The 26,258-nt window shown below is 52.7% G+C and overlaps 1 protein-coding gene across 29 annotated transcripts in view; it reads right to left on the minus strand.

Annotated features, from left to right (window-relative positions):
• The window catches only part of LOC122388703 (septin-7-like), a 95,946-nt gene that overhangs the window by 56,511 nt on the left and 13,177 nt on the right, over window positions 1-26,258 (minus strand). For 4 of the 29 annotated variants that reach the window (XM_043380006.1, XM_043380005.1, XM_043380004.1 and 1 more), the window contains exon 1: window positions 16,758-17,184. The exons of 15 other annotated variants lie outside the window; for them this stretch is intronic. In XM_043380006.1, coding sequence (XP_043235941.1) covers window positions 16,758-17,048 — 291 coding nt within the window. In that variant the 5' untranslated portion in view covers window positions 17,049-17,184. Of the gene's footprint in view, window positions 1-3,707; window positions 3,833-16,757; window positions 17,193-22,273; window positions 23,010-26,258 lie in introns of those variants that run through there. 10 more of the 29 variants (XM_043380042.1, XM_043380038.1, XM_043380044.1 and 7 more) reach the window with 8 other exon arrangements.

Consider the following 26,258-nt stretch of genomic DNA (forward strand, 5'->3'; position numbering starts at 1 on the left):
ACACGGCCACGGGCGGACCGAACTGTATTTTTCTGCATTCGTATCTTGCGGATATACGGCGTGCCATCGGGCGCGTAAGCACGTCTGCCCGTTTAAACCCCTGCCTGGTGACGTCAGCGGGTATTCACGTATCCCTCGGCCGCCGTAAAGAAGAAGAAGAAGAAAAAAACACGCAGCATGCTGCCCACAGGCTCCGCTGATAAAGTAGCTCGGCTCCCGTCCTCCGACCGAGGTCTTCAAAGGCCGCATCTGGTCTTTGCTGACTGCTGATGCCGCGCCGTACCGAGCGGAAGCTGTCGCCCCTCTGTTGGCGTCTCAACGTATGTACTCGCATGTCCACCTGCCCGTACTATGAAATCTGTGGCCGCAGCGAAATCAAAACCGCTCCGTATGTGCAGGTGCCTAACAGCGCGAGGCACTGTCGCACCGTCCGGTAATCCAATGTAGCGATGAGGGTTTGCCAAATAGTGCACAGGCGGATCGGCCTTCGCCTCACTGGACTTTTTTTACATACCGGCCGAGGGAGGGGGAGGGTTGGTACGACTACCATCGCCTCTTCGCTCCTAATAGAGCCGGAGCCTCTCGTAAAAGCAAACGTGGGCGCCGTTACGAGACGCAGTGACTGGTATCCAACTCAAGGTCCCAGGTCAACCGGCGACCTCTGAGGTCAGGTGAAGTGACCAAAGTCATGGGTTCCGTCTTTGGTAAATAACTTCGCACAAAAAAAAAAACGCAGAGCCGCTCTTTTGGCATAACCATGTTCGTCAAGCTCAGGCGCGTCGAACGCTGTACTTTTTCTTCGATTGAGGGCAACTTAAAGTGTTGACATCTTGGGTCAAGGTCAGGTCAGTGCCCCTTAAATAAGAAGCTGGTCAAAGGCGGTAATATGCATAGCATTCGATTTGGCAGGCCTTCCCGAGTCCATAGGTGGCTTTTCCCACTCTCTGGCTCAATTTTTATAGGGAGTGATAACCGAAATCTCTTCTGACCCCAGTGACGTCATCAAAAGGGCGTCGCGCAATGTCAACAAAGCTAAATTGAAGCGTAAGGCCTTGTAAGGAATGCATGAACTCACGATTTCATGAGCTTGAAATAGTTTAAGATCACTCCCGGCGCCAAAAACAGTTTCCGTATTCCCCCGTTGACGTATAGTTGAGGTCACGTCAGTCATGTGACCGACCTGACCTCGTGTGAACTTACCGAGAAAAGAAATCTGAGACATAAGCGTTGTGAGACCCCCTGGACGACATTACGTCCTGTAAGTTCGTTCCCTGCGAAAATTCCTCCGGCACTGAGGTCGCCGGAAAAAATGGCGACGTCTGAGAACCGTGCCGAGATTCACTTATGACATCCTAGGTCAGTCACATGACCTGACGTGAAATGCGGTTGGTGTCGCAAGATTCGACTGGAATCAGGGTCAGGTGGTGAAGCTTCAGCTCTCTATCGCAGGTGTGCTCCGAGCCGTCGCGAAAAAAAAAACTTGACGCTCCGCCGCCACCGTAAGCTCTCCATGAGGCCGGTGCGAGAAAATTTACGCAATAGGCACCTTGCCACGCTGGCTAGTTCCGGGTCCCTTCCGCCCGGGTGTCCGTCCTCAGCGGGACCCCCCCCCCCCCTCCCAAAAGACACTCCAGCCATACTGTAAGTGTATGCGCTAGCGATGTCAATTACAGAAAATATGAATACCTACCAATACCAAACCAAATACAAACCAAGAGCGTGAGAGAAAATACCAAACCAAACCAACTTGGGAACATGATGGAAAACCAACTTTTTCCGATTTCTCAACCACCTAAACATTAGTGAGAGCTTATAATGCCAACAAAAATACCAAAAAAAACATTCAGATTGGAATACCAAATACCAAGTTGGTATATATTTGGTGTCGGTATACCAAATTGATATCTAATTGACATCTCTAGTATGCGTGATCTTCCGCGACCGTCCCCCACCGCACTGCTCGCCCTCTCGTGCGACTAGGTACCGCCACCACTACCGTAACACTCCACCCTCCTCAGACGCATTAATCAGCGTCGGCTAGACGGCGTCCCCAGGCACGCAACTGAGTCGCGCCGCGTCCAGCCGGTCGCGTCCCGCTAACTACACGGAACGAGAAACTGCACGTTCCTCCGCCGTGCGCACATATTCGCGGTGGCCCCCCAATGACTTCGTGGTTACTCGGCGCGCTGTAAACTCTCCGTTCTGTTCCACATTTTTGAAAATAAATGGTAACAGCGGCACATAACTCGAGAACCAACAGAGCCACAGCGCCGCGAAAGAGCGCATTCGATAGCACTTTTTAACCCTCTTCCCGGATTGCGTCCACAGATTTGACCCCAGGCCCACGGTTAATTCGCGAGAGGACAAAAGAAAAACTACAAAAATAACTTTTTAGGAAAATGTTTTCTCAATCACCTTTGACTCAATAAAGCCACGACATTACTAGCAAGCATCGTATTCCTCTCGTCGAGGCGCGTCGAATAACCCTAAGCTAACTCCTAAAGGTCAACTTGAAAATTCGACCCCTGGTCAAGATCATAACCCGACCGGAAGAAGAAAATCATGTTGTATATCAGCCGATCCCGGCTAACCAGCCCACCACTCCCGGCTGATCAGCCGACCGCTCCCGGCTCACCAGTCGACCACTCCCGACTTACCAGCCGACGACTACCGGCTCACCAGCCGACCACTTCCGGCTAACCAGCCGGCCACTTCCGGCTCACCAGCCGACTACTCCTGGCTCGCCAGCCGACCACTCCCAGCTCACCAGCCGACCACTTCCGGCTAACCAGCCGACCACTCACGGCTCACCGGCCGACCACTCTCGGCTCACCAGCCGACCACTTCCGGCTTACCAGCCGACCACTCCCGGCTCGCCAGCCGACCACTAACGGCTCACCAGCCGACCACTCCCGGCTCACCAGCCGACCACTTCCGGCTTACCAGCCGACCACTCCCGGCTCGCCAGCCGACCACTCCCGGCTCACCAGCCGACCACTTGCGGCTAACCAGCCGACCACTTCCGGCTCACCAGCCGACCACTCCCGGCTAACCAGCGGACCGCTCCCGGCTCACCAGCCAACCGCTTCCGGCTTGCCAGCCGACCACTCCCGGCTTACCAGCCGACCACTCCCGGCTCACCAGCCGACCACTCCCGGCTTACCGGCCGACCACTCCCGGCTTACCAGCCGACCACTCCCGGCTCACCAGCCGACGCGGGAGCTGAAGTTCACTCCCGGCTTACCGGCCGACCACTCCCGGCTCACCAGCCGACCACTTCCGGCTCACCAGCCGACCACTTCCGGCTCACCAGCCGACCACTCCCGGCTTACCAGCCGACCACTCCCGCCTAACCAGCCGACCAATCCCGGCTCGCCAGCCGACCACTCCCGGCTCACCAGCCGACCACTCCCGGCTAACCAGCCGACCTCTCCCGGCTCACCAGCCAACCACTTCCGGCTTACCAGCCGACCACTTTCGGCTCACCAGCCGACCACTCCCGGCTAACCAGCCGACCGCTCCCGGCTCACCAGCCAACCACTTCCGGCTTACCAGCCGACCGCTCCCGGCTCACCAGCCAACCACTCCCGGCTCGCCAGCCGACCACTCCCGGCCGCACGGGCCGAACACACTCGGCCATACCGGCCGAATCACACGACCACACTCTACCCCCATCGAGTCACTGTTCCCCGGTCATGCTCACTCACCTCCCATGTCCTTCCTCTTCTGCTTCATGTCCAATCTGGTAAAAAAAATCCACTGTTCGCTCAATCGTCCACATTCAATAGTCCCCCGTTCGCACTCTACACCCCACGGCGTCCGTCCGCAGACTGTGCTCTCCGTCCCCGCTATCCCCGCTCTCCCCGCCCCCGCGCCCCTCCCCTTCGTTCCCTCGGCACGCACCGTGCCCGCCGGCCGCCCCCTCCCCCCTCCTTTGTGTAGCGCGGGACCTCTGCCGCGCCGTCAACCTTCTTTACCTCCTTGTTTGCGGTAAAGTCCCGTTGGCGGCAGGTCGCTCCCCAGCGCTGTAGGGTTGCAACTTGCGATCCTATCACACAAAGGTCAGCGAAGGATCTTGCTATTTTCGACGAGCAAAGTCAGCTAGCGGCTGGCTCTGCCATAAAAGATCACCAAGATGGTCAAGAGCTTTTTGGCCCCATCCCTTCCTGAGGACAGCTCAACATTGGCGGCTTTACCGAAGCCAGGCATCATTCATCTTTCGCAAGATGAGACCGTCTCATCTGAGATATAGGCCATCGGAAGTCACGACCCAATAGATTGCTTTCTCAAAATCGAGATTGTGCCATTAGTTTCCGACATAAGCTCCACTACGAGTCTTACCAGAAAAGTCGCCAAATCCGATAAACATGCCGACTGCGACAGAAAACATACAGCTTCATCCGTCCTACAAACCACTTAGAAAATTGGCCGGACCACTCCCATCCTGCGGATCTGCCCTGGGGGCATCGTCAGCCATTCCGTCTACTTTGTATTCAAACACAGCTCGCTAAACTGCGGGCATTCGGGAAGAATAATGAAAATGTCACCAACAGGGGGACATTTTCAGCTAGCTTCCGGCGTGCAGACACTTTTTCGGTGGCAGCGCGGTGGGAGCTCTCAGCGGTACCATCAGCAATGGGCCGGACTCCGCTAAACTCCACTCCGCCAAGGTACGCCACAGGCCGATAAGTGCCCCGCCGCCCCTGCGCATGCTCGTTACCCAGTGCACCGGGAGTGACAGTGGCGCCCTCTGCACAGTTTGCACGTCGTGCACAGTTGCACACTGCTGACACCGGTGTGGACAGAGGTCAGTACGGCGGGTACAGCACACGAGAGGGTATGGGGCTGGCGTGCCTGGCGTCGGATTCGGGTGTCAGGTGTCGGGTATCATGTGACAGGGCGGAAGGGTCGGCGGAGCGTCCGGCGCGTCCCTTCCGCTGCCACTAATCCCGGTCGGATCAGTAGCGGCGGTAATGAGCATGCGAGGTGATAACGAGGGGCACGCGAGGTGAAAACTGGACACCAGTCAGCTTTCAACGATAATTGGTGTGAATGGATAGAATAAAAAAGCATTTTCTGAGCCAAAAGTAATCTAGGTACTATAAATAGCGGGTTACTTTACAAAGGTCGAAATCAGAATGGGTTGAAAGCGTTAACGTTAAAAGACGTAAAAAGCAAATAATTATTGACTACTAAAATTGTAAGATATTTTTTTCAGTGCCCGGGCCTTTAACGTTTACCAACAGACTATCCTTGCTACCGATACGGCTCCATCATTACGATCCGGCACCCCACCACCAAAAGCGCCCGATCTCGGTTTCGATTCGCCCTTCGGCCGGTCACACTGTAAATCGATCCCAGTCCAGCCCGTCACGCGCGTGTACCCACAAAGGACCGGAAGCACTGGGTCCGAGGGCGGCGCGCGGCACGACGGGAGGGGGCGGCTGGAGCGGCCAGCAGCGGCTGAGGGCAGTCAGAAGCGGTCTGGGGCGGGGCGACTAGCGGCTGGCAACGGGGGGGGGGGGGGCGGTCAGGGGCCAGCTGGGGCAGTCAAAAGAAGCATGAAGGGGAGCGGTTGGCGGCGGAGGTCGGCTGGGGCTAGGGCGATTGGAAGCAGTTTGGGACGGTCAGTGACGCACAGCTTCACGCGCCTATGGATGACTGGACGGCGAACGTGGAGAGCTAAGAAGGGGTCAGAGACCACAATGCAACGCACTAGTCACCCTACCCTCATACTGCCATCTATTGGCGGCGCAGTGCGATGCTATACAGGTACAGGCTGCGTCGCTCAGGCGTGACACCTGGACATTGAGTAGCCGAAGCGTGCGTGTCTGTGAGGTCGAACTGGGGAGGGGAGGGGCTGTCGGGCGCCCACTGGAGCACGTGCTACAGAATCGACACGGCCAGCACCCGCCCGCTCGGCGCCGCGCGCGTGAGCGGGCTTCAGCGACGCAAGGGTGGAGTGCGGCGGGTACAAAAACCTCGGCGCATGAGGCCGACTTTAGAATGAACAATTATGAATGGACGGCGCTGTTTTAGGATGTAGAAGAGCGGTTTGATGAATTCAGGTCGAGCTGTAATAATCAAGGTAACATCTAAATGAAGTGCGTTATTACGCTTAAAAATCAGCAGCACGAACGACACCGAAACAAAAATAAGAGGACCCAATTTTATTGTCTCTAAGCGTAATAACCTAGAGGATAGAAACCAGATTTTAACCAAACCAATACGGCATAAACATCCCGATTCCCAAGGAACGTAGATATCATTGCACACAGTAGCTCAGTGTTCCATTGTCTATCGGTATCATAAAGATCACCAAGCCTCCCAATGCAGGACGTCACAAAAGTGACGTCACGATTACACGACGAGGCAGCAATCGTCACGGGTGTCACATTGGTCTGGCATCACGTCTAGCACGTGATGTGGTGTGCTGGATGTTGTGACATGTCACGCTGGATGCATCCAGTGGTGAGTGTTCGGAATGAACAAATTTAAGCCATTGGTGGGATTTGTTGGGAGACACGCCTACTACTCAGGAAAACTATGAGAATCTCGAGCCGCTAGGTTATCCCGGAGGATGTTCGATATCTAAGATATCTCGAGCATTCACTTGACTGTAATCCGGTGAAGACACGACGGATCTAACGAATAGCAGAATGCAGATAGCAAAGGTCACTCCACCAATTCGTATGTAGGTAGTCAACGGACAAGCTAGTTTAATAAACAAAAGTGACTGAAGCATCTAAGTAACCAAAGCCAAACATCCAGCGTACAGAACGATTTTCGTCTTGAGCCAATCAAAACTTTTCTATAGATACGTCCTTGTTTTAGGTGTACTGATTGGGAGGGATAGAATCCAGCAAGTGACAAATAACTACCAAAATCAACAATGCCAACATTTAGAAATACAGCTCCAGCCCAAATATGCCCACCAATCAGCATTTGGCCGTTCCGTGTAGCGCGGGTCCCTAGGATCATTGGCGTCATTGACCCAGAAGTTAGCGAAGGGTCATGGAGACCGAAGTCGGTGCCAACCGTCGGACTTTATCCCGTTCGACTCGCGTCGGGGCGTAATGACGCCATGGGGACCTCTCATTCAGACGAATGGTCTAAACATCGGTTCCAGGGAGCGACGGCCAGGCCCAACGGCCCGACAGCTCAGCTAAACAGATGACTCGCCCGAGTCGAGGTCGCTCGGCGTACAACGCGTCTGCTGTTTCTCAGCCTCCCGACAGAAATCCCGGTCAGACCGACAGAGGAAACCAGACCAGTCTCAACGGAACTAGACCGGCATCGACCGACTCACAGTTGCACAACTGACATAAAAATACGTCACCGTCGCAGTAAACTGACGCAGATTGACCTCATACGACCGTACGAATCCAGCTCGTCCAAACATACCCACTCGAGTCGGCGCGCGCTCCGACCGAGTAACTCAGAATAACGACGATGGACGCGGCATCCGGGCGCCTAACTCACCCCAATTGTCCAAACATTGGCTCCCGGGAGCAGCGCTCGTCTTTATCGATGCGACATTTGCGTGCAAACGAATTGCACGACACCGTAAGGCCGCGGCGCGACCCGCGAGGCAAGGTGCTGTCACTCGGGAACAGCAAGCGATGTAACAGCGGTAACTCAGGTATAGAGGAAGCGATCTAGCAGCGGCGCGTCGTTGCGCGACCGGGCGCGGTGGCTGGCGTCACTTTACAGCCGGCTAGTCACATAAATTGTTCAGCGCCGCTCACCCGCCGGGCGCGGGGTGCCGGCCCGCAGATACGGCCGCTAATTTCGCACCCACGCCCCGTGGCGCCTGGGTGCGGCCGCTTCATCAAGGTTACCTGTGACATAAACTATCTCCGCTCGGGCACATGAACGTTCATGCAGGGTAAAACCCACATCACGCATCGGATGAGATCTCCTCAACCACGCATTTCATCCGTGTCAGCGAACATTTTACGGCCCTCGATCGTCCTCGAATAGTTTTTTTAATCCATGCCTAGATTTTTTGTCAATCCGTTTTTATAGCCGTGGAACAGCCAACCCTCTGCAGATGTGACATGACAGCACCTCTGGGACGGAGGGTGACCGGAAAGGGAGCGAACCCACGAAGGGAGAGGGGAGCGGAGGAAGCGCGGACAGACAGCGCCGTATTCACAGGCACACGCCAGAAGTCGCCGCGGTGCCGCCGAACGACGCAAGGCGAGCAGAAATAGCCACCGAGACGGAGGGGACCCTCGCCGCCGTCTGCTGCCGGCCCAACTCCGTTCCGCCTCCGCTGCTATTTCTCCTGTTTGAGGCGACTTTGGCACGTGCCGGGGTACCAGAAGGCAGGGGTGCCGCGGGGTTTCATACATAGATGCCTCTTACAGCAGATAAAAGATGAGGCGGAAGGTACAAGATTACGAAAGTGGCACTAGTCGCGACACGATGTCGCTATTAATCGACATACGACAGCGACTGATAAGTTTAAAAAGAAACACAACCGATAAGTTTTATGTTTGGCTACCTCCCCGAGCCGATACCGGTGAGAATGACCCACGGCCGAGCAGATGACAGCAACATTATCAGAGAGCGGCCATGGTTACGGTTCGTGCTCCTGGCATCAGAGACCTCTCCGTCCCTTTGGCATCGATCAGCCGCGCCCCGCTCCCGCAGGGGAGAAGCCCCTCCGCGCACCCCGTCGTAACAGAGGGGAGCTTCATCACCCTCTGTGCTCCACAGTCAGTCGACCGAACACACACGCACGCGCGGCGCCCGGCGGCCTCCCTTCGTATATCAACAGTATCGCCAGCAGCGCCCGCCGCCGGCCCCCGAATTTCACGGCCCGCTGGCTCCATATACGGCCATGGGGAGCGGTATCGGACACGCGACCACGCTTCGCCGGTTTGGCGATGAGTCCGATTGACAAAGCTTTGCCTAACTAAAGACGGCTTGATTCGATTCCAATCGGGACGACTCAGGTAGACACGACTCGAGTCGAGCTGAATCGTGTCGACTCATCACAACTCTGTCTCATTCCAGCCCGACTCGATCCGATGAGGCGAAGCAGCACGCGGTGTGGAACAATCGCCAAAACCATCGTCACGCTACACCCGTCCGGGCCGGATCGGGACGGCACGGGTTTGGTCCGATGAGCCGCTACCTCACGAGGCCGGCCGGGCCGCCGGCTCCTTCCGAAGCTGGAGGGAAGGTCACTCCTGCGCCCACCCGCCGCCATTCGCCGCTACACGAGGAAAGGAAAACACCGGCCGCCGGGTGTGATAACTGGGCCTGGGCGGTCAGCCAGCCGGCGACTGGAGGTTCACAGGCGCACGTTAAGGGTGCGTTTCACGCGTAACGCTATGAGAAACGTTTTTCGTAAATATCTAGAGCATCGTTGCTTCAATTGCCTTCGTTTTTGGATATGTTATGAAGGACGTTATCCTCGTCACCACAGAGTGGTTACCGTTGTTCTGCAATCCACATATACTGAGCAATTGAGACAAACATATTGCAAAATCAAAATTTCAAACGAATAGAACTCAACAACGGATCGTCGTACGACTGTGATGTTTGCAGTTTTGGACTGACGAAGTCAAGGAAAACATTTCCTAGCAAGCCTTTTTTCAAATTTTGTACTATGTTTTGCATGATACAATTTTCATCTTGCAGTGCATTGCATGAAAGCCATGACAACAATTTCAAAAATGTGGCTGCTAGGAATCATAAAGACATCGATTCTCTACACAATCCTGTAGAGTGAATCATCGTTGCATGCATCACTATGCAGTTCTATTCATTTGAAAGTCATTGCACAGCTAGTTCATAAAATCGCCGAGAGATGTCTCTGGCTGTATGGCCCGCGCGTTTCGACGGTCCCCTCGGCTCGTCACTCAGCGGCGTTTGTTGACACAGTGTCACACCCATTAGTTACGGCGCTCCGGCTCCGCTGGCGTTCGGCCGCCGTCGAGGTGCTCTGAAGTCTGAACCCTCCCTGCTAAGTTTCGCCGTGACCAGACGGGTCGGAGACTCATCCTACGATCTATCCATGAGCGGCGCCCAGCCAGGCGTCTCCTATCGCGCGCCTCTCTTTCTTGATCGGGAGTACGCCGGGAAGAGCTTCTCAGAAACTGACAACTTTGAAAGAAGTCACAAGTTTGTGTGAGTGGTATTACGAACAGCGAACAGGTATATTTTGACAATAGGTATTTGACCTGACCTGGGCAGTCGGAACTGAACATAAATAATGAAAATAACCAGCAATACCTACAAATTCCATGGAGACATAGATCCAAGTGACGTGCACTGAAAACAAAATGACACAAAAACGACTAAAAACGCACAGGCAGAGCGTGTTAACTAGGCTTTCTTGTGTACCCTGCATCATGCATTTTTTGACCCGTCGCAGACGTGTCAATTTACAAATGTGTTAACCCAGTCGTGTTGTGTCCTAAAACACAATATCATTGTGTCTTCAACACATAAGGCTTGTGTGAATATATTTACAGAATAAAAGGTAAATGTGTTACTAAATTTAACACAAATCGCAAGTGAAAGAAGGAAACACGTGGTGATTATGTAGTTTATTGCCGGGCGCAGTTGAAGGGACTTTGGCTTTGGCTGGACAGGCTGACTGCCATAGCCGGGCCCCGAGTGGAATCGGGCGCTCGGGTGCGGTCAGGGCTGAGCACACGGCCGGCCGACCCATACGGTCAGGGCTGAGCACGCGGCCGGCCGACCCATACGAGACCGCCGACCCATACACGAGCTGAAGTTGCCCCCGGTCGGCCACTTCAGAGCCGATGAGTGAACGCGTCACGTGGATGGCTCAATCAGAGCACCAAGTGACAATGCTCCAAATTGGAAGACTACTGTACAATACATTTGTCCAGACAGCCGGGATAAATTTACGGCTAACGATTTTTCAAATATATCCTATATATAGACCGAGGAGTTTCTTCCTCCAAACAGACGTTAATTAGCTATGCTTCAGCTTGCACTTGATGTAATCAGCGCATATTGCTCTAGACAATTTATCATGTTTCGACTCCCTCGGCTGTATTGTGCATTTTGACCTTTCTCCAAACACTTTGGCAAATTTTTTACAAAAACCCAGCATAAAAGTCGGTGCTCGAAAAACGCCCTCTATTATCCCCATCTGAAGTTAAGGTTCAGAGGTCGCTCACTGGCGGATGGCACGGTGTATTTGTGTAAGGGCACACGTCTACCATATCCGACAACACATGATTTCGATACACTGATGCATTACGTTCGTCCAGCGTGCTTGGCACGATAAAATTGTGTCATTATTCTGTTTTATGTGTTATCAAACGTGTCGAAGGTCCCGCCAAGCGTGAAAATACTCAGCCTTATTGTGTTTTGGGTGCGATTAACTCATGACTGATGTGTTACCAGTAAAGAACATGCCCTCACTGTGCCCATTTGTTTTCAGTGTGAGACCAAATATCAGTTCGACTGTTATGTCAAAACCCTCGCCCTAGCAGGGAATTTTTATACCCCTCCCCGGGCGTTTCGAAACTAAGCGTCGTAGCTCGCTTCGCAACAAAGAGCAGTCGATTGCTCTCAACTAGTACATTCTCGCGATTGGTGGTATATTTTTTACCCTAATTCAATATTTGACCCAGCAGGCCAAAGGTCAAATTTCGGGGAAAGCTGCAATTATCCAAATTACTTAGCCAATATTGGTGAATCTATAAGATAGCGACATGAAACCTTCTTGGCCGTGTTTCTCAACGAATTAGCAACAAAATGATATATAATTGATTGCATTTCAGTCGAAATAGCGTCTCTAGAGATAGTTTTTCACGTATCACTTTTGAAGTAATAAAGCTACGCAAAAACTGCATAATAGCAATTAGCAGCATCGTAGTCCTCTCGTAATTTCGCCTCGTAGCATATATGTGTTGACTTCGAAAGAGGTCAAAGATTGACCTCGGATCACATAACCTTAAGCCTCACACTGGTGGGGGCTAATTTTTGCCCCTCCCCCGTATCTCCCAAACTATTGGACGGATTCGCATAACTCAAACGGCGTTCGATAGCCCTGTTGCATTGATAGAATTAATTTCATTGACCTCAGGGTCACTGATGACGTCACAGGTCAGGTCAAAGTTAAAATGTTTCACCGTTCACGGGCCTTCTAGAAAATGTGTTATAACATTGATTAAAAGGCATTTTATCGAAAATCATCGATAAAGCGTCGGTTGCCTAGTACAAATGTTGCCAAAAGACGTCACTGATACCAGGTCAGGTGACAGAGGTCAGGTCACCAAGGGCCAACACATGAACCCAACTTTACTAGGGCCGTGTGATTCATGTTTTGTGGCCAATTTTTCATTTCCAACTCAATGGTTTTGGTTAGACGACCAATACCATGAGGGACGATTTAGGTTACTTTCTGGTGGAGGTTAAGTCAAGGTCTGGTAAAAAAGGTCAAATTTCGAAGTTGATACTTTTGCATAAAAGGGTACCTTTTTCGATGTACAGTCCACAGCAGAAGTAATGTGTGGTTTTAGTCATGGGTATGTTCTGCTTCTGAAGCTTAGGAACGATTAGCCAGACTACTATGAAACTTTGAATCATGGGTGGAGAATAGGGTGTGTCATATCTAATATTTTTGTCTCAGATCAAGCGCTTCCGCGGATATTCCTTGTCCCTGGGTTCATTGAAGCCCATTGGCACTGTCCTTTTTTCGCTGCACCGAAAATTCAGGCGGCGCGGGCCCAATCAATTTCGACATTTTCCGTGGCGCCCGGCGTTGAAGTCTCCATACTGAACACAATGCGTACCGTAGCGCTAACACCAGCCATATGACTCGCCGTCGGCCTGTAGCGGCCAACACCGTTTGACGGTTCAAATTCGATTGCTATTTCTTGTTTAAATGGACGTCGGACGAAACATATTGTTATCTTAATGTGTTAAGGCCATTCAGGGACCCACAGATGATTCATATAATAGGATCACGCTGCAGCCTTGGCAAGACTATCACGAGTGAGGCAGGGAGAATGAGAGCACGGATGGACAGAGGGCAACGTGAGCGGGGTCTCGGGTATCACCCCTCCGTCGGCAACACAATGTGTCGGCTTTCGAGTCATGTGCTGTCTCTCCGAGGTACACGAGCTTGCGAAGAACGTGGGTGAGTCTGGTTTCAGCTGCGGCGTGAGCAGAAGTGCGTGTGGCGCAATCGAATCGGACTATGCGTGCCGCAGTGATACCGTTGCGAAGCAAGGCGAAACATTTTGTTAGCGGGTCTCCCAGTGTGCTGCCGGTAAATCAGCTGCCTACAAACAGAGATGTAGTGAACTATGTGAGACCCTTGGCAGGGGATGGAAAAAGTGAGCGGACAGTCACTGCATGTTTACGTGAAGCAGCGGAAGCGGTGGTTGCAATGTGGTCGAGTGAGGACATACCAACGATACAAATGCACAATGTGGTTCGGAAGGTAAAGCAAATCTACGAAAGATTTCGCCGATCGAACAAGGTGCCCAAAAGAATGCGGGAGGGACAAACGAAACAAAGTCTTTCTGAAGCGAGTCTGTTTCGTAAGCTTTTTGACATCGCCCGCTGCCGCTGTAAAGATCTACGCAGCTGTACCTGTCCACTTTAAAACCGGGTACCGCCAGCGGAAGTAGCATTCCTTCGAGACCAGAGAGGAGTTCGGAAGATGAGACTGGGTGGTGTGGACTACGAGGAGACGAGGAAACGACGTAAGACTGCGAGCCTTAGAATGAGACGGGAGCGGAACGAGGGGAGGGGCGACGTGGGTCAAGCAGGTCCTTCCCACCTCCGTACCTATCCCAACGGCGTCAATATCGACGAGACAGGCCAGGTAGACTCATCGGCAACGACCGACACCAACGACAGCAATGAAGACGTCCCAAGTGAATTTGAGATGAAGGAATGCATCAAAGACTCAAACGATGATGATATGACAAACACTGCACTGGCAGCTGACTGACAGGTATGGTTTATCCAACCGTGCTATAGCGGCCGTCATCAACGGTTTTCAGATGGATATCGGTCGCGTAGCGAACGGCAAAACAGAATTGCTGGTCGACCCGAAAAAGTATGGAGAGAAAGATGCCGGGTGAGACAAAGTACAGTGGCCGCGCGGGACCAACAACACAGCGACGCTGAGCTCAAGGCCATGTACTTTGATGGAAGGCATTATCAAACTAACACAGGCCGAGGCGGCTACAGGGCAACTGAGGAACATGTGGCTAACATGTAGCAGAACCAGGAAACGAATATCTCTCCAACTTTACGCCAATTTCGGGTAAAGCCATTGATCAAGCCAATGAGCTGATAAACGTTGCCACTCTGGCTAATAGGCTGCGATGGCGCGGCTGTCAATACGGGCAGATCTGGTGGAATATGCCGACTTTTGGAGCTTATTCAAGAGAAAACGGTCCGATTGGTTTGTTTGCCAGCTGCACTCGAATGAGCTTGTACTCAGGGAAGTGTTCCAGAACTTGGACGGCAATACCAGTGGACCCGAATCATTCACGGGGCCGTTGGGCAAGGCAGCCGGCGCCTCCGTGCACCGTCTTTATCCCGTGAAGTTCCGACCGGTGAGCGGCCCAGAGCTGGAACTGCCGGACAATATCATCGCCGACCTCAGCAGCGACCAACTCCTGCCGTATCAGTTCACCAGAGCCGTGCGGACGGGCAACATCTCCGCAAAGGAGGCCTGCAAGAAAATCGGTCCCCTGAACCATGCAAGGTAGGCAAATGCTAATTCAGTTGAATTCAGTTTGCTATTGAATGGCAAAGATGCATCTTTTCTGTGTAACCGTTGTCTAAATAGAGGATACTGTCTCGTTTGCATTGCTTACATCCGTATTGACAGCGTCTGTCGACGCTAACAGGCGAAGACGCGCGCGGCTGGTGCTAGTGTCATCAAACGCATTACGCCAAACATGGAGACTGCAACGCCGGGCGCCACGATAAATCCCGAACTTCTTTCAGCCCGCGCCGATCGAATTTTCGATGCATGGAAAAAAGAACTGCACCAATGGGCTTCCATAGACACAGGGACAAGGAAAATCAGCGGAAGCGCTTGATCTGTTTCTAGTGACACACCCTAGTGGAGAATAAGGGGTTTTGAGGGTGCACGAGCACCCCCTCATTTCGCAAAGCACCCCCACAAACAATGCAAAACCATCATAGCAGCTTGTTAACCAAAGTATCAAACAGAAAAAGCACCCCCTGGGATTTTGACAATTCTCCACCCCTGCTTTGAATGTAGCTTAAATGTATCGTCACCCTTGCAGCTGCAACTTTAGCTATTGACATCTTCTTTTCGATTACTCCGCATTAAACAATCGCCAGTCAAAGCCAACCGTTGAGCTTGGTAAAACCCTACATTACTTTAGCGGTGGGCTGTACCTGATCACGGGGAATCCAATCGGTCGCAAAACGTCCTCAATTTTGCGACCGATACCCCCGAACCCGATTACGACACGCTGACGAAGTTTTGTGATAAAATTCGAAAGCTCCGACACGAACGATTTCTTGGGGGATTTAAGTCCGGATGAACTTAAATCATAATTACATTATAAGTAATCATAATTACATTATAAGATTCCGAGACATACAAGTTGTAGCTAGCAATGGCCTTATTACATCGTGCACTGCAACTTTCAAAGGACTCACGCATCTACTGTAGCTTTGAAGAGGTGACAAAATTGCAAAAAAGTGTTTTATAAAGCATATTCTTCTGTGCCTTCTGATGCGATAGTCCGGCACTATACAGTGTAGCTCATGCTGATAGCTCATGCAATAACCCGATTTTCGAACATCTAGGATATACCTGAACTTGGTCACCTAAACTTTTGAGACCGGGGTTCCACAATTTCACACACGATGAGAAATTAATGCATGATAAGCTATGCCAAGTTTCGCGGCGCTTATAAGGGCAAACAAAAACTTGCAAGTTTGACAGAAAAAAACGCCCCACTTCCCCAAGCGAGGATTAATGAAGCTAACAATATGAATGTGACTGAAGCTGCTTTCCTGTCCTCATTCTGTTAGCCATTTCATTATTCCGGTCTTTCCCTATCCGTGTGTGTCGGCGCGGGTTCGGCCCAATGTGGTTCGACTGAGTGCCTGACATCTGGTCCTTTCCGCCCGGCCTGACCGGCGCGGCGGACCCGTGCCATTCCTCCCCGAACTCGCGGGGCGCGGATGGGGAGGGGCGGCCCGGCAGTCGAGCCCCTCTGCGCTAACAGATGGATGGACAGGGGAAATGTGATACTTGTCCTATGACAACAAATCGGCGTTCAGCGCTAGGGCCATCTACTGGTCTAGAAACGTATCTCTATGTCGGCAAGATCCTCGCCAGGTGGTGTAAAGGTCGCGTGAAACGCACCCTTAAACTCAGCGCGGAAATGGGCGTTAGTAAGACGCTGCAGAGCGGGGGAGATTCTCACGCCTCACGTGTGAGCCAGCAGTGAGAAGGGCTTATCCCCGGAACGTGTTCATTCCGTCATGAGCTAACTCTTCGGGGAGAATGTGGCCGTAGCTGGTTACCCTGATCCCTTCCTGCTGTGGTCCTGTTTTGTTGCTACAATGCCGGTCATGTCGGTTTGTTTCCTCATTCGCTAGTCTAGTCAAGATTCGTATTCGTAACTGTAAAGCGATTAACGCCCATCGCCACCTCCAAAAGCGAGCAAAATCAGCCGTCATGTGACTAAATCCGGCATCAAAGAACATGCTAAAATCATAACAAGACCCGCCCACTGGCTTCCACTTACTGCATGTTCGGCGTCCCCATTGGTGCTCCCGTTCAGGTCAGTGGCGTCGGAGGCGTACAATTTGTGCCGGTGGGCCAATCGGTCCAGACTAGCCAGACGGTACGTCGGCCCGCCGCCGGCCGGCCGGTCCGCCGTCGAGAAACTCGAGCCGCCGTACCGAGGCAGGCCCGCCTGCCGACGACGCTCCTCGAGCTCGTATCGTCGCGCCCGACGGTCACTGTCCTCAACATTACGAAAGGACGTAAACGTGGACGGCTTGGTGCCGGGGGTGGTACGCGCCTCCTCGGTCATGGTTCCGGGTCTAGGACCGATCACTTCAGTCACACGGCGGCTCACGGGGGCAGCACGGGGCACAGCCGAGCACGGCGAGCACGGCGAGGGCACGGCGCTGGCACCGGGCGGGTCACTCTCACGCCGCAGCCGACTGGGCACTGCTCGCCCTCGCCTCCAGCTAACATCGATCCGAGCGCCGCCACCGCGCGGCCCGCCGCCTGGCGGCCGACGCGCGAACTAGCACCCCAGTCTGTTCCGCGGCCGCCGCCGATCATTTGTCAGAGCCGGTGTCATTTGCGAGAGGTGAAGCCGGCCATCCGGTGACGGGCGGCAGCAGGGGCGTCAGCGTGCCCCTCTCACCCCTCCTCCCTTCTCTCTTCAGCTGGGAACTGGCACGCAGTATCTCGGTGCAGGTGCTGGTCCATGAATCAAATCGGTAGACAGGAGTAGCAAGAAAATCGTGATTGATAGCGGTGTCCGTTTCAACACTAAAAGTTTTGAGCAGCATGAATGGCCCGCACTGTCAGTTTCCTATTTATAACGTCATGTTCAATCCTCCCGAGGCTAAGAATGCACGGTATCTAAAAATGAAAACACCACACTCGGCCCCTATCCACAATCCCTGTCCGCACTATTTTGGTACACCTGCACTTGACATTGCCTTCTTATGTAGATTCTGTGCTGACACCACTGGCCTTGGTCCCCGGCATACCAACCATCGCGCAGCATTCCCTCTTACCCATTCTTCCTAGAAATCGCCCGATCGAGCTCATCTGGCACATGGCGCGCTCTTTGGGCCCCATGACGTGCAGTTCAGGTGGATTACCGTCCCGGGGCGGTCGGAGCTTCTGACGGCGCCATTACCCTCGGATAATAGCTTCTGGAGATCGTCAGCGAATTAGACGCAGAGTAAATATGCAGCGTCACAAAGCGATACGACGCTGACGTGCTATAATTGAGTGGAAAGTGGACGGCTTTGGCGGCGAGACACACAGCACCATAAGGCTGTGGGTCTATCAGCATAATCTGGGTGATATAATCTCAAGACGTAAATGGGTCGTTTAAAATCCTTGGCAGAAGATTTGGGGAGACCATGGAGAGTCATGCTGCGCTCTACTAATCGGCACGTAGGTACTATCCTTATCATAAATGGGACTGGGAGTGTCGGGACAATGTTTTGACCAAGCCCATCCATAACTAATGAATGGAGCGTACCCTTAGCCTCCCCCCCCCCCCCCCCCCCGTACATCTATCCGCACTGGGTAACAGCCGCTCTGTGGCACAGGAAAGCAACAATAAGAGCAGAACAGGAACACCCAATCAACAGCAAACACAGGAAATCGAGCGGAAAGAGGGATATGTCTATCAAAGTTGCGACGCTTGTGGGTGAGTAGGCGATATGGAACTGATTTTCCAGGCTGGTTCCAGGATACACGGCTGTCTCAGAATAACACTGTAAGACAGGGACGTCTGAGCATTGAACGAACATGTCTTCTATTTTGAGGAGTACCTAGCATTTCCGCCGGAACATTGCATGCTGTTCGACAATCAATGCACAATACCGGAAAGCAGCGCATGAGAATTTCACAAACCAGGAAAATAGCAGCGTAATGACCGGTTCTTTAATGCATCTCTAATGTGGCGCCACTTGCGCATTCCTTGAAAAAAACCTATTGTCATTTTCCTTTCCACTGTACTTAAATGAGTGAAATGCATTCGTTAGCAACGTGCAGATGTCCTAAGAAAAGCGGGAAACAGAGTCCGAATAAGATAAATGAGGAAAACAAGAAAAAGCAGAAAGGAAGGAAAGACAAAGGAAAAAATATGTTTGGGGGCAATTCAAATCATTTTCAAACAAACCTCATTGAAGGTCAACGCAGGACGTACGAATCCACGTGGCCGAGAGGGATCGGGAATAAAATGGCCGCTCCAGATATGATATTTTGGGCGAGATAACAAAAAGCCGCACTAGAAGCAGGTCTCCCAGTCAGGCTGTCACCTGTTACAACAGAGTACACATGCACACACCCAGATCACATGCACATGCACACACCCAGATGCCCCTATACCACCCTCGTCCCAACCCAGACCAATCCAGCTCAGTCAGCACAGGCCCGGCCATCCCCGTCTAGCCTAGTCTGGTCTGAAACACTCCATCACACATCGTGACTGAGGGGCCGACGTTTCGTGACCGGCTCCCGTCCACCGCGCTGCCACTCGACGCCGGCAGGGAGCCCGTATACACGACACCAGCCAGCTCCGCAGACCGCAGCTACAGCGCTACCTGGCTCAGTCGACCATACTATAAGGAAACGGCACCGTTACACGACTGACTGCTGGGGAACCGACGCATGGAGATGAAGTTCCTGAACAATGAGCAATCAATAGAGGTGACCATCATCGGAGGTGATCAGGCGACGGCCCGTCTTAAGTGAATGCCGGCGGTTGAGAAATACACTAGCAGTGATTAATGAGACAGTCGTCTTGACAGATTATCGAACGGGATTTGCTTTTACAGCCCTTTTAGTCCCGTGACAGTTCAGCTCCGTAATTGCGTTATACACCCCCCACAGGAATGTAAAACGAATGAAGCATTTCACTCGAAACACATCAACAATGCATGCGAGAATCGGAGCAGTCTCACACGAAACCAGCATTCCAAACACCTGCGCTCGCTATCTTTCTATTTTTCCCATACGCTGCCGGTTTGTCCCTGCCACGCGACCTTCCTTGGCACCGACCGGCTGGAGCCGGGGTAGAGGAGGCTGCTTCGAACGCCGGTCACGTACGGATGGCGCAGGGTCAGGGCGGACGGGATCTCATGACGTAACGGGCCAACGCGGTGCCTCCGGCTCAGCATCCCTGGCGCGGAGCCGTCTAACATTGGACACGAGGCCGGCATCGTTCGATCGCTGCCCATGGGCGTCGTGAAGAGGCTGGGACTTCCATGGCTCCAAAAGCTGTGGGTGCCGCTGCTTGTGGAAACGCCGGCAGTGGCGTCATGGTTGCTGAGCAGCGGAGTCGTGAATACGACGGAGTCAGGTGTGACGAAAGTATGGAAGTTAAAGTCTTTGAAATGAAAAGACGTAGTGACCACTAACAATGTCAGCAAACTGCAATGTTATAATTACTTGAATTTCGCTGGCTACCTGAAGTCACGTTATGTCCCAGCCAAGAGAATGTGTAAGATTGCTATCAAATAAGCACAAATAAAGTGCGCAAAAGAGCGCGAGTCTGCTAAAAATCCAACGCAAAAGGCCACCCACGCCACGGGAGCGTGAGGAAAACGGTACCCGGCAAACCGAGGTCGACCTTTCCCCATCAGCCGCAGCGGCACGCACGCATTAGGCTCTCGAATCTAGTACACCACAAGCTGCGCAGGTGTCTTCTGCAGTGCGTGCTGGCAGCGACCACCACAGCGGCAGCTTTATGACATCATCTGTCGAACATCTTGCGCGACCCTGCAACATTCCTGTCGACATTGTGCGCGGCGAGGTCGTGGTTTCTATCTTTCACCGGGCGTTCCGCGAACAATGTCAGGAAACCCGGCATCCGCGGGGTCGCCCATCTAGCCGACCCACGTCAACACCTGTGTGTTGGACCGCCCCTGTCCCTGGTAACGCTGTCGTCGTCCCTGACATCGTCGTTGCAGCTCCGTCGGCTGCAGTGGTCGTGAGAACCTCTGCTAGCTGCAGGACTGCACACGTGCGCCAGGAAAAGATCCACCTCGCCGCAGCTCGCCGTCCAAATCAACAGCCTCCGCTCGGGCCGCGCCGTGATTTGGCCGCGAGTGGAGCCGCTTGCGCCACGCCCCGGGGCGCTGTCGAAATGCCGCAGCGCGCCGAGTTCGCCACCACTCGACGTCGAAGCTGGCTGACAGCCGGCGGCGGGCGAGTGACAGGCCGCGAAAGTTTACTACACGCCACACACACTCGCACGCATACACGCACCGGAGTCGATATAGACAGGTAAACCGGTACCACTGACGGCCCCAGCTGCAGCGCTAGCACGGAGGCGGGGTGTCGCAATCCAGCCGTGTCGCGAAAGGCGGGACCACGCCGCACGGATGACAAAAATGCTCGACAGTGCGCCGGTCGCGCAATGCGGCCCCTCTCAATCACCAGTCGCTGGCCTTAGGTCAGCGTGACGCGGCTGTCTCTCATTCCCGCGTGTAGGAGGGATTACAGCCGGCGGATCGCCCCCGCACCGACCGACCATCGCTTCACATCCGGTCTTGCGCGGACGGATAGAGGCTCTGTTTCCGTACTCGGAATACCGCCTGAAACCCGGCCGGTACACGAACACACCGCGCAGTAATGCGATCAGAGCAGGCCGTCAGTCAGACAGGCGAGGCAGGCGCGGCCCCACGCCATCCGAGCATGGGAAATCCAGGCTGAGAATACTGCGCAGAATGGAGAGAAGCACGGGAGGCGGCTTGGCTGGGGATCGATTTACTTCAGACAGACCGTCAGACTGATGTTGACAGTGACGATCTTGCTATTGGCGCTAGCAATGTCCGGTGCCATTGAATGGACTAGTTTCGACAAGCACACACGCTCGAGTAGCGTTCCAAATGTCACGTCTTTCTCACAGCTCTCAGGCGATAACAACTAGTTGATTACCTCGACGTGACCAGACGGACAATCAACAACTTGCCATCGATCGACACACAGCCCCGTCAACACCCTTCGCTGCATCATAATTTGGAAAACGGTCACGCCACCAATCGAGGTCACATGACGACAGCCGTTCGTCAAACCGCGTGACAGAACATAGCTCAAAAACCAAGGACCCACGCCCGCGTTTAAACCGACTGGCATCACATTTGAATGTTTGATGCGTCAATTACCATGCCGTCCGTGACCGGTAGTGTCTGCCCCAGGCTGTCCGAGACTACATATGCATCAGAGCTGGTTCCCGGACACTGGTTTCTGAACCGTGGTTCCTCAGCGATGGTTCCTGAACGATGGTTCCTGAACCCTGGTGCTCCGGCGTCCAAGAAGGCTGACGTTGGATGCTTTGGGACACTTATGCCGGGCTAGCGGACCCCCAGCTTCGTTGGTGCGTCGTGACGAACACAGGTGTGAGTGGTAGCGAATCTACCCCGCCCCGCCCAGTTCTTGCCTCAACCAGTCGGTTGCACAGGTGCGAGTACCGCGTGCCACCGTGTCATTCGTCTCACCCGCCTTTATTGACATGTCACGACGAAGGGTGGGGCCCTGTACCCAATGAACTTCACTTACCATGGCGACGGGTGGTATCCAGTGGCTACACAGGCTTCAGGAAGACGAGTTGAATTTTCTATCGCACTTGGCCAAGACAGGCAGACCACAGTTGCTTTAGTAGATCGGAGTAGTCCACAACGATTCCAGCTGATCAAGGCGATAGCGGATGACGTAGACTGACACTGATAATTAGCGAGCAGCCTATCAAGGTTGACCACAGTAGATCTTCAAAAGTCCATCCAATGTCAATCGTTCGCTAATCGAGAGAAACTTTGACAGACTTCAGAGCACCTCAAAGTGCCTCCACAAACCTTGGCCGACCACAGAAGACTTCCACACACGAGTGAAGATATCACCAAGGCTGGCACTCCCTACAAACCTCAGAAGTCCATGCACACGCCAGCACGAATCAGCCACCACTACCGGTCGGCTCACGCTAGTCACGAAATCCCTGGTGAGTCCGCCGGTTCCTCGGAAGCGCCGCCGTCGCTCGGCAGCCACCGCTGCACACTGGCCGGGGAGCGGCGGGTCGGCCGGCCTCTGGGGGCGGGGCGGCCGCCGCCGGGGGCGCGGGGCGGGGCACGCCGATCGAGCGGAGAGAGAGGCAGCCGTCGGCGGTCACCGCCAGACAGGGGAACTGACTGCCGCTGCCGTCTGCGCTCACTGACGACACTCTCACTCCCCACAGCAGACGGTCAGACGGAGACGCGGAGAAACGAGGCCGGGGGCAGCGGCCACCGGCGATCACCACCGGACAGTGGTCAGCGACCAGCGGTCAGCGACGAGCGGTCAGCGCGGCGGCCCGCGGCACTCTGCCGCCCGCGCTTCCCCAGTGAGTAGGCCGGTGAGGCCGCGCAGACCAGAGGCTGTGCCGACGGTATGAGGGATAGTAACTCCGGTTACGACACCGTAACCTGCATAAACTGCGGATAGGGTCATCACTATCTCTTCAACTCACGGCGGCCGCAATCACGAAGCAGAGACCATATTAAGGCAGGCACAAAGCATGCCGCGGGGATATAGTTACTGGATAAGGTTACTGATGTAGTTAGGATAACAGATTTCGCAATCAGTCAGGTTCGACCACTTTATCGATCACTGCACGCCAGTTTATTTTTTGGTCATAATCCTAAAAAATATGCGTAAATATTTCTAGACAGCTGGGCTACAACTTAAAATTATCAGGCAAAACTACATACATATTTCGCGCGAGCCGGAACATCGCACATCTCATCGGCCATCACCTCGTCCTTATACCACCACGTCTTTGAAAGGCTATACGAATGACTTCTCTTGATCTTCAAAATCATCATCAAGACGGCGTTAAAATACTTCCAACCCTCCGAGAGCCCCGTCAAGTGTGAACACGATGGAAACAGGGGTAAGTCGGACGGGCACAGCCAGCAGCCATTGCGCCATAAACTTCCATTCCCACGGACGTGGTGTATGGGGAGGGTGTGAAGGAATGAGAACAAATCGTAAACGAGCCGTCAGTCGTGCCCGATGCCAACAAACACGCCTGCCTGCTGCAGCGTCGTCTGCACCGTCGCCCGGTGTAAACTTGTACGCCGCCGAGGTGACGACGCACTGGGGGTGTAATGCAAGGGGGAGATGCCACCTCCTCCCTCCCCCGCACCTCAGTTGCCCACCTCGTCCCAGGAGCTGTGTTTAGGGTGCGGTAGACAGGCGTATGTACCGTTGGTTGATTTTTGCGCAGTGGTCGAGGAGAGACATTGAGTAAGAGACTTTGATTTATAATTACGAGACGTTCGCGCGAAACACATCTGAATTAAACTATGGAATATAATCAGCTCTTCTAATGGATCCCTGTGGATATCCTAGAGAGATCGATACTACAAACAAAGATTAACTGTTTCGTCCCAACACATGTCCTTTTTATTCGATATTAGTCTAATTTTGTTTACTGCGACAACTGACACCTTCCATCACTTTCAATAGTTGACCACTTGCACAGTGAAGTGTTTGGATGTTACCCGTATCAACACGAGACATGAGTGTTAACCCTATTCCTGGCGGGGGGGGGGCCTCAGGAGCCCCCCCCCCCTGAGGTTTTTTGGTTATTTCTCCCAAACGCGTTGAGCTAGGAAGCTCAAATTTTCTGACTTTTCCTAAAAGGCTTCTACGCAACATGTCTGAAAATTTTGAGTTTATCTGACCTCAGGTCAGGTCACCAGAGGCGGTTTGGTGACCCTACCTCAGAAAAGTTTGCAATCACGCCAGAGCTAGAGTTTTTGACCGATCAATTTCTTCTCTTCAGGCTTTAGTTAGGGTACCAGTATGTGCAATTTGTATATCTCGGAATTTTGATATCGGTGACCTAAGGTCAGGTCAGTTTCGCGACCTCCCCATTATAAGTCAATGGGGGAAAATCAACTCCCTGTTTTTACCACTAAAACGGGTCGGAATGGCCCCATATACCATACATGACTTCATATACGATCAACCTTCACTACCTTGAGGTCTGTTTTGCTCTTGGGCAGCTGGGGCATTCCACGATAGATCGTACCACTTTTTTCCAATTTGACACCCTCATCTCTCGGAATTTGACGAGAATTGGTCTTAGGGGTAATCAGGGGCTCTGAATCCACCTGTAACAATTTCAGGCTTATCAGATAAGTATTTTTTGAGTTATGATGTATAACATTTTTTGGATCTTGCTTTGCAGCGCTAAGTTTGGTGGGCTGTAACTCTAAGACGGATTATTCAAATGCCAAATGTTATATAACATTGAACTTGCAATGAAACAGAGATTAATATGTATTTTTGAAATTTCGAAAAATACGCTATTTTTGATATATGACATATCGAGTTTTATTTCATTTGTATTTTTTGGACTTTGGGACCAAATTTCTTTGAATTTTCATTTCTTTAGAAAAATATTTGGCTCATTGTTAAGAAGTATGCAAAAAATTAGGAAGGTGTTCTTTCTATAAAGGTATTTATTTTACGTCACGATAACGGTTTCGAATAGTGATTTCGGGAGGGGAGCTTACAAATGGCGTGGTAAAGCTGCCTAGTGACATCACGGGTTACTAAAATCTCAATTCAAGTCTGAGTCATCTGAAAAAAGTGAAAAGAGGGTTCATTCAACCCTTTTTCCTGTAAGCGCGAGGGTGAAAAAGGCTGTTTGGTTCTGACATTGTTTTGGACGCCAATGACCATAGCTGTCCGAGATGAAAGTTACAGGACGCATACATGGTGCCCTCCAGAGGTCTCACAACTTGTATATCTGGGAATTTTTCAAGGTTACATGAGGTCAGGTCGGTCACGTGACATCACTGTTATACCTAAATCAATGGGGAAATATAAAAACTGTTATTTTGGCGCCGAGAATGATCTTAAACTATCCCACGTACATGGTATCGTGATTTCATGCACTCCTTGCAAAGTCCAATGCTTTGCTTTTATATTGTTAACCTTGCGTGACGTCATTTATGACGTCACTAGGGTCGTACGAGTTTTTCGTCAATAACTCCCGATCAAATGGAGCTAGAGAGTCGGGAAAGCCACCAATGGACTCGGGAAGACCTTCCGAATCGAATGATATGCCATATGATACCCTTTGCCCAGCTTCGTGACCTGAGGGGCTCTGACCTGGCCTTGACCCGAGGTCAACTACTTAAGTTGACCTCACCCTAGCAAAAAGTATACCATTCGATGCACCTGAGCTAGGCGAACACAATGATGCCAAAATCGCGGCTCTTCGGCCATTTTTTGCGAAGTTATTTACTAAAAACCGAACCCGTAACTTCAGTCACGTGACCTGACCTCAGACGCTACCGGTTAACCTGAGACCTTAACCCGCGCACCGACGGGGGTCTGCGCCAACTTAGTACCGACGGGGGGGGGCGGATGACCGCCCCCCCCCCCCTGAGATCTCGAGAACGAAGCAAGATAGCGACAAGCGGTAAACGGCATCGGATACGCACGGACAAGGTCTACAATTTTTACTAAGGTCATTTTCAGGTCAGGTCAAAGATGA

This window comes from Amphibalanus amphitrite, unplaced genomic scaffold, assembly GCF_019059575.1.
Source record: "Amphibalanus amphitrite isolate SeventyFive unplaced genomic scaffold, NRLGWU_Aamphi_draft 000333F_arrow, whole genome shotgun sequence".
Classification (NCBI taxonomy): domain Eukaryota; kingdom Metazoa; phylum Arthropoda; class Thecostraca; order Balanomorpha; family Balanidae; genus Amphibalanus; species Amphibalanus amphitrite.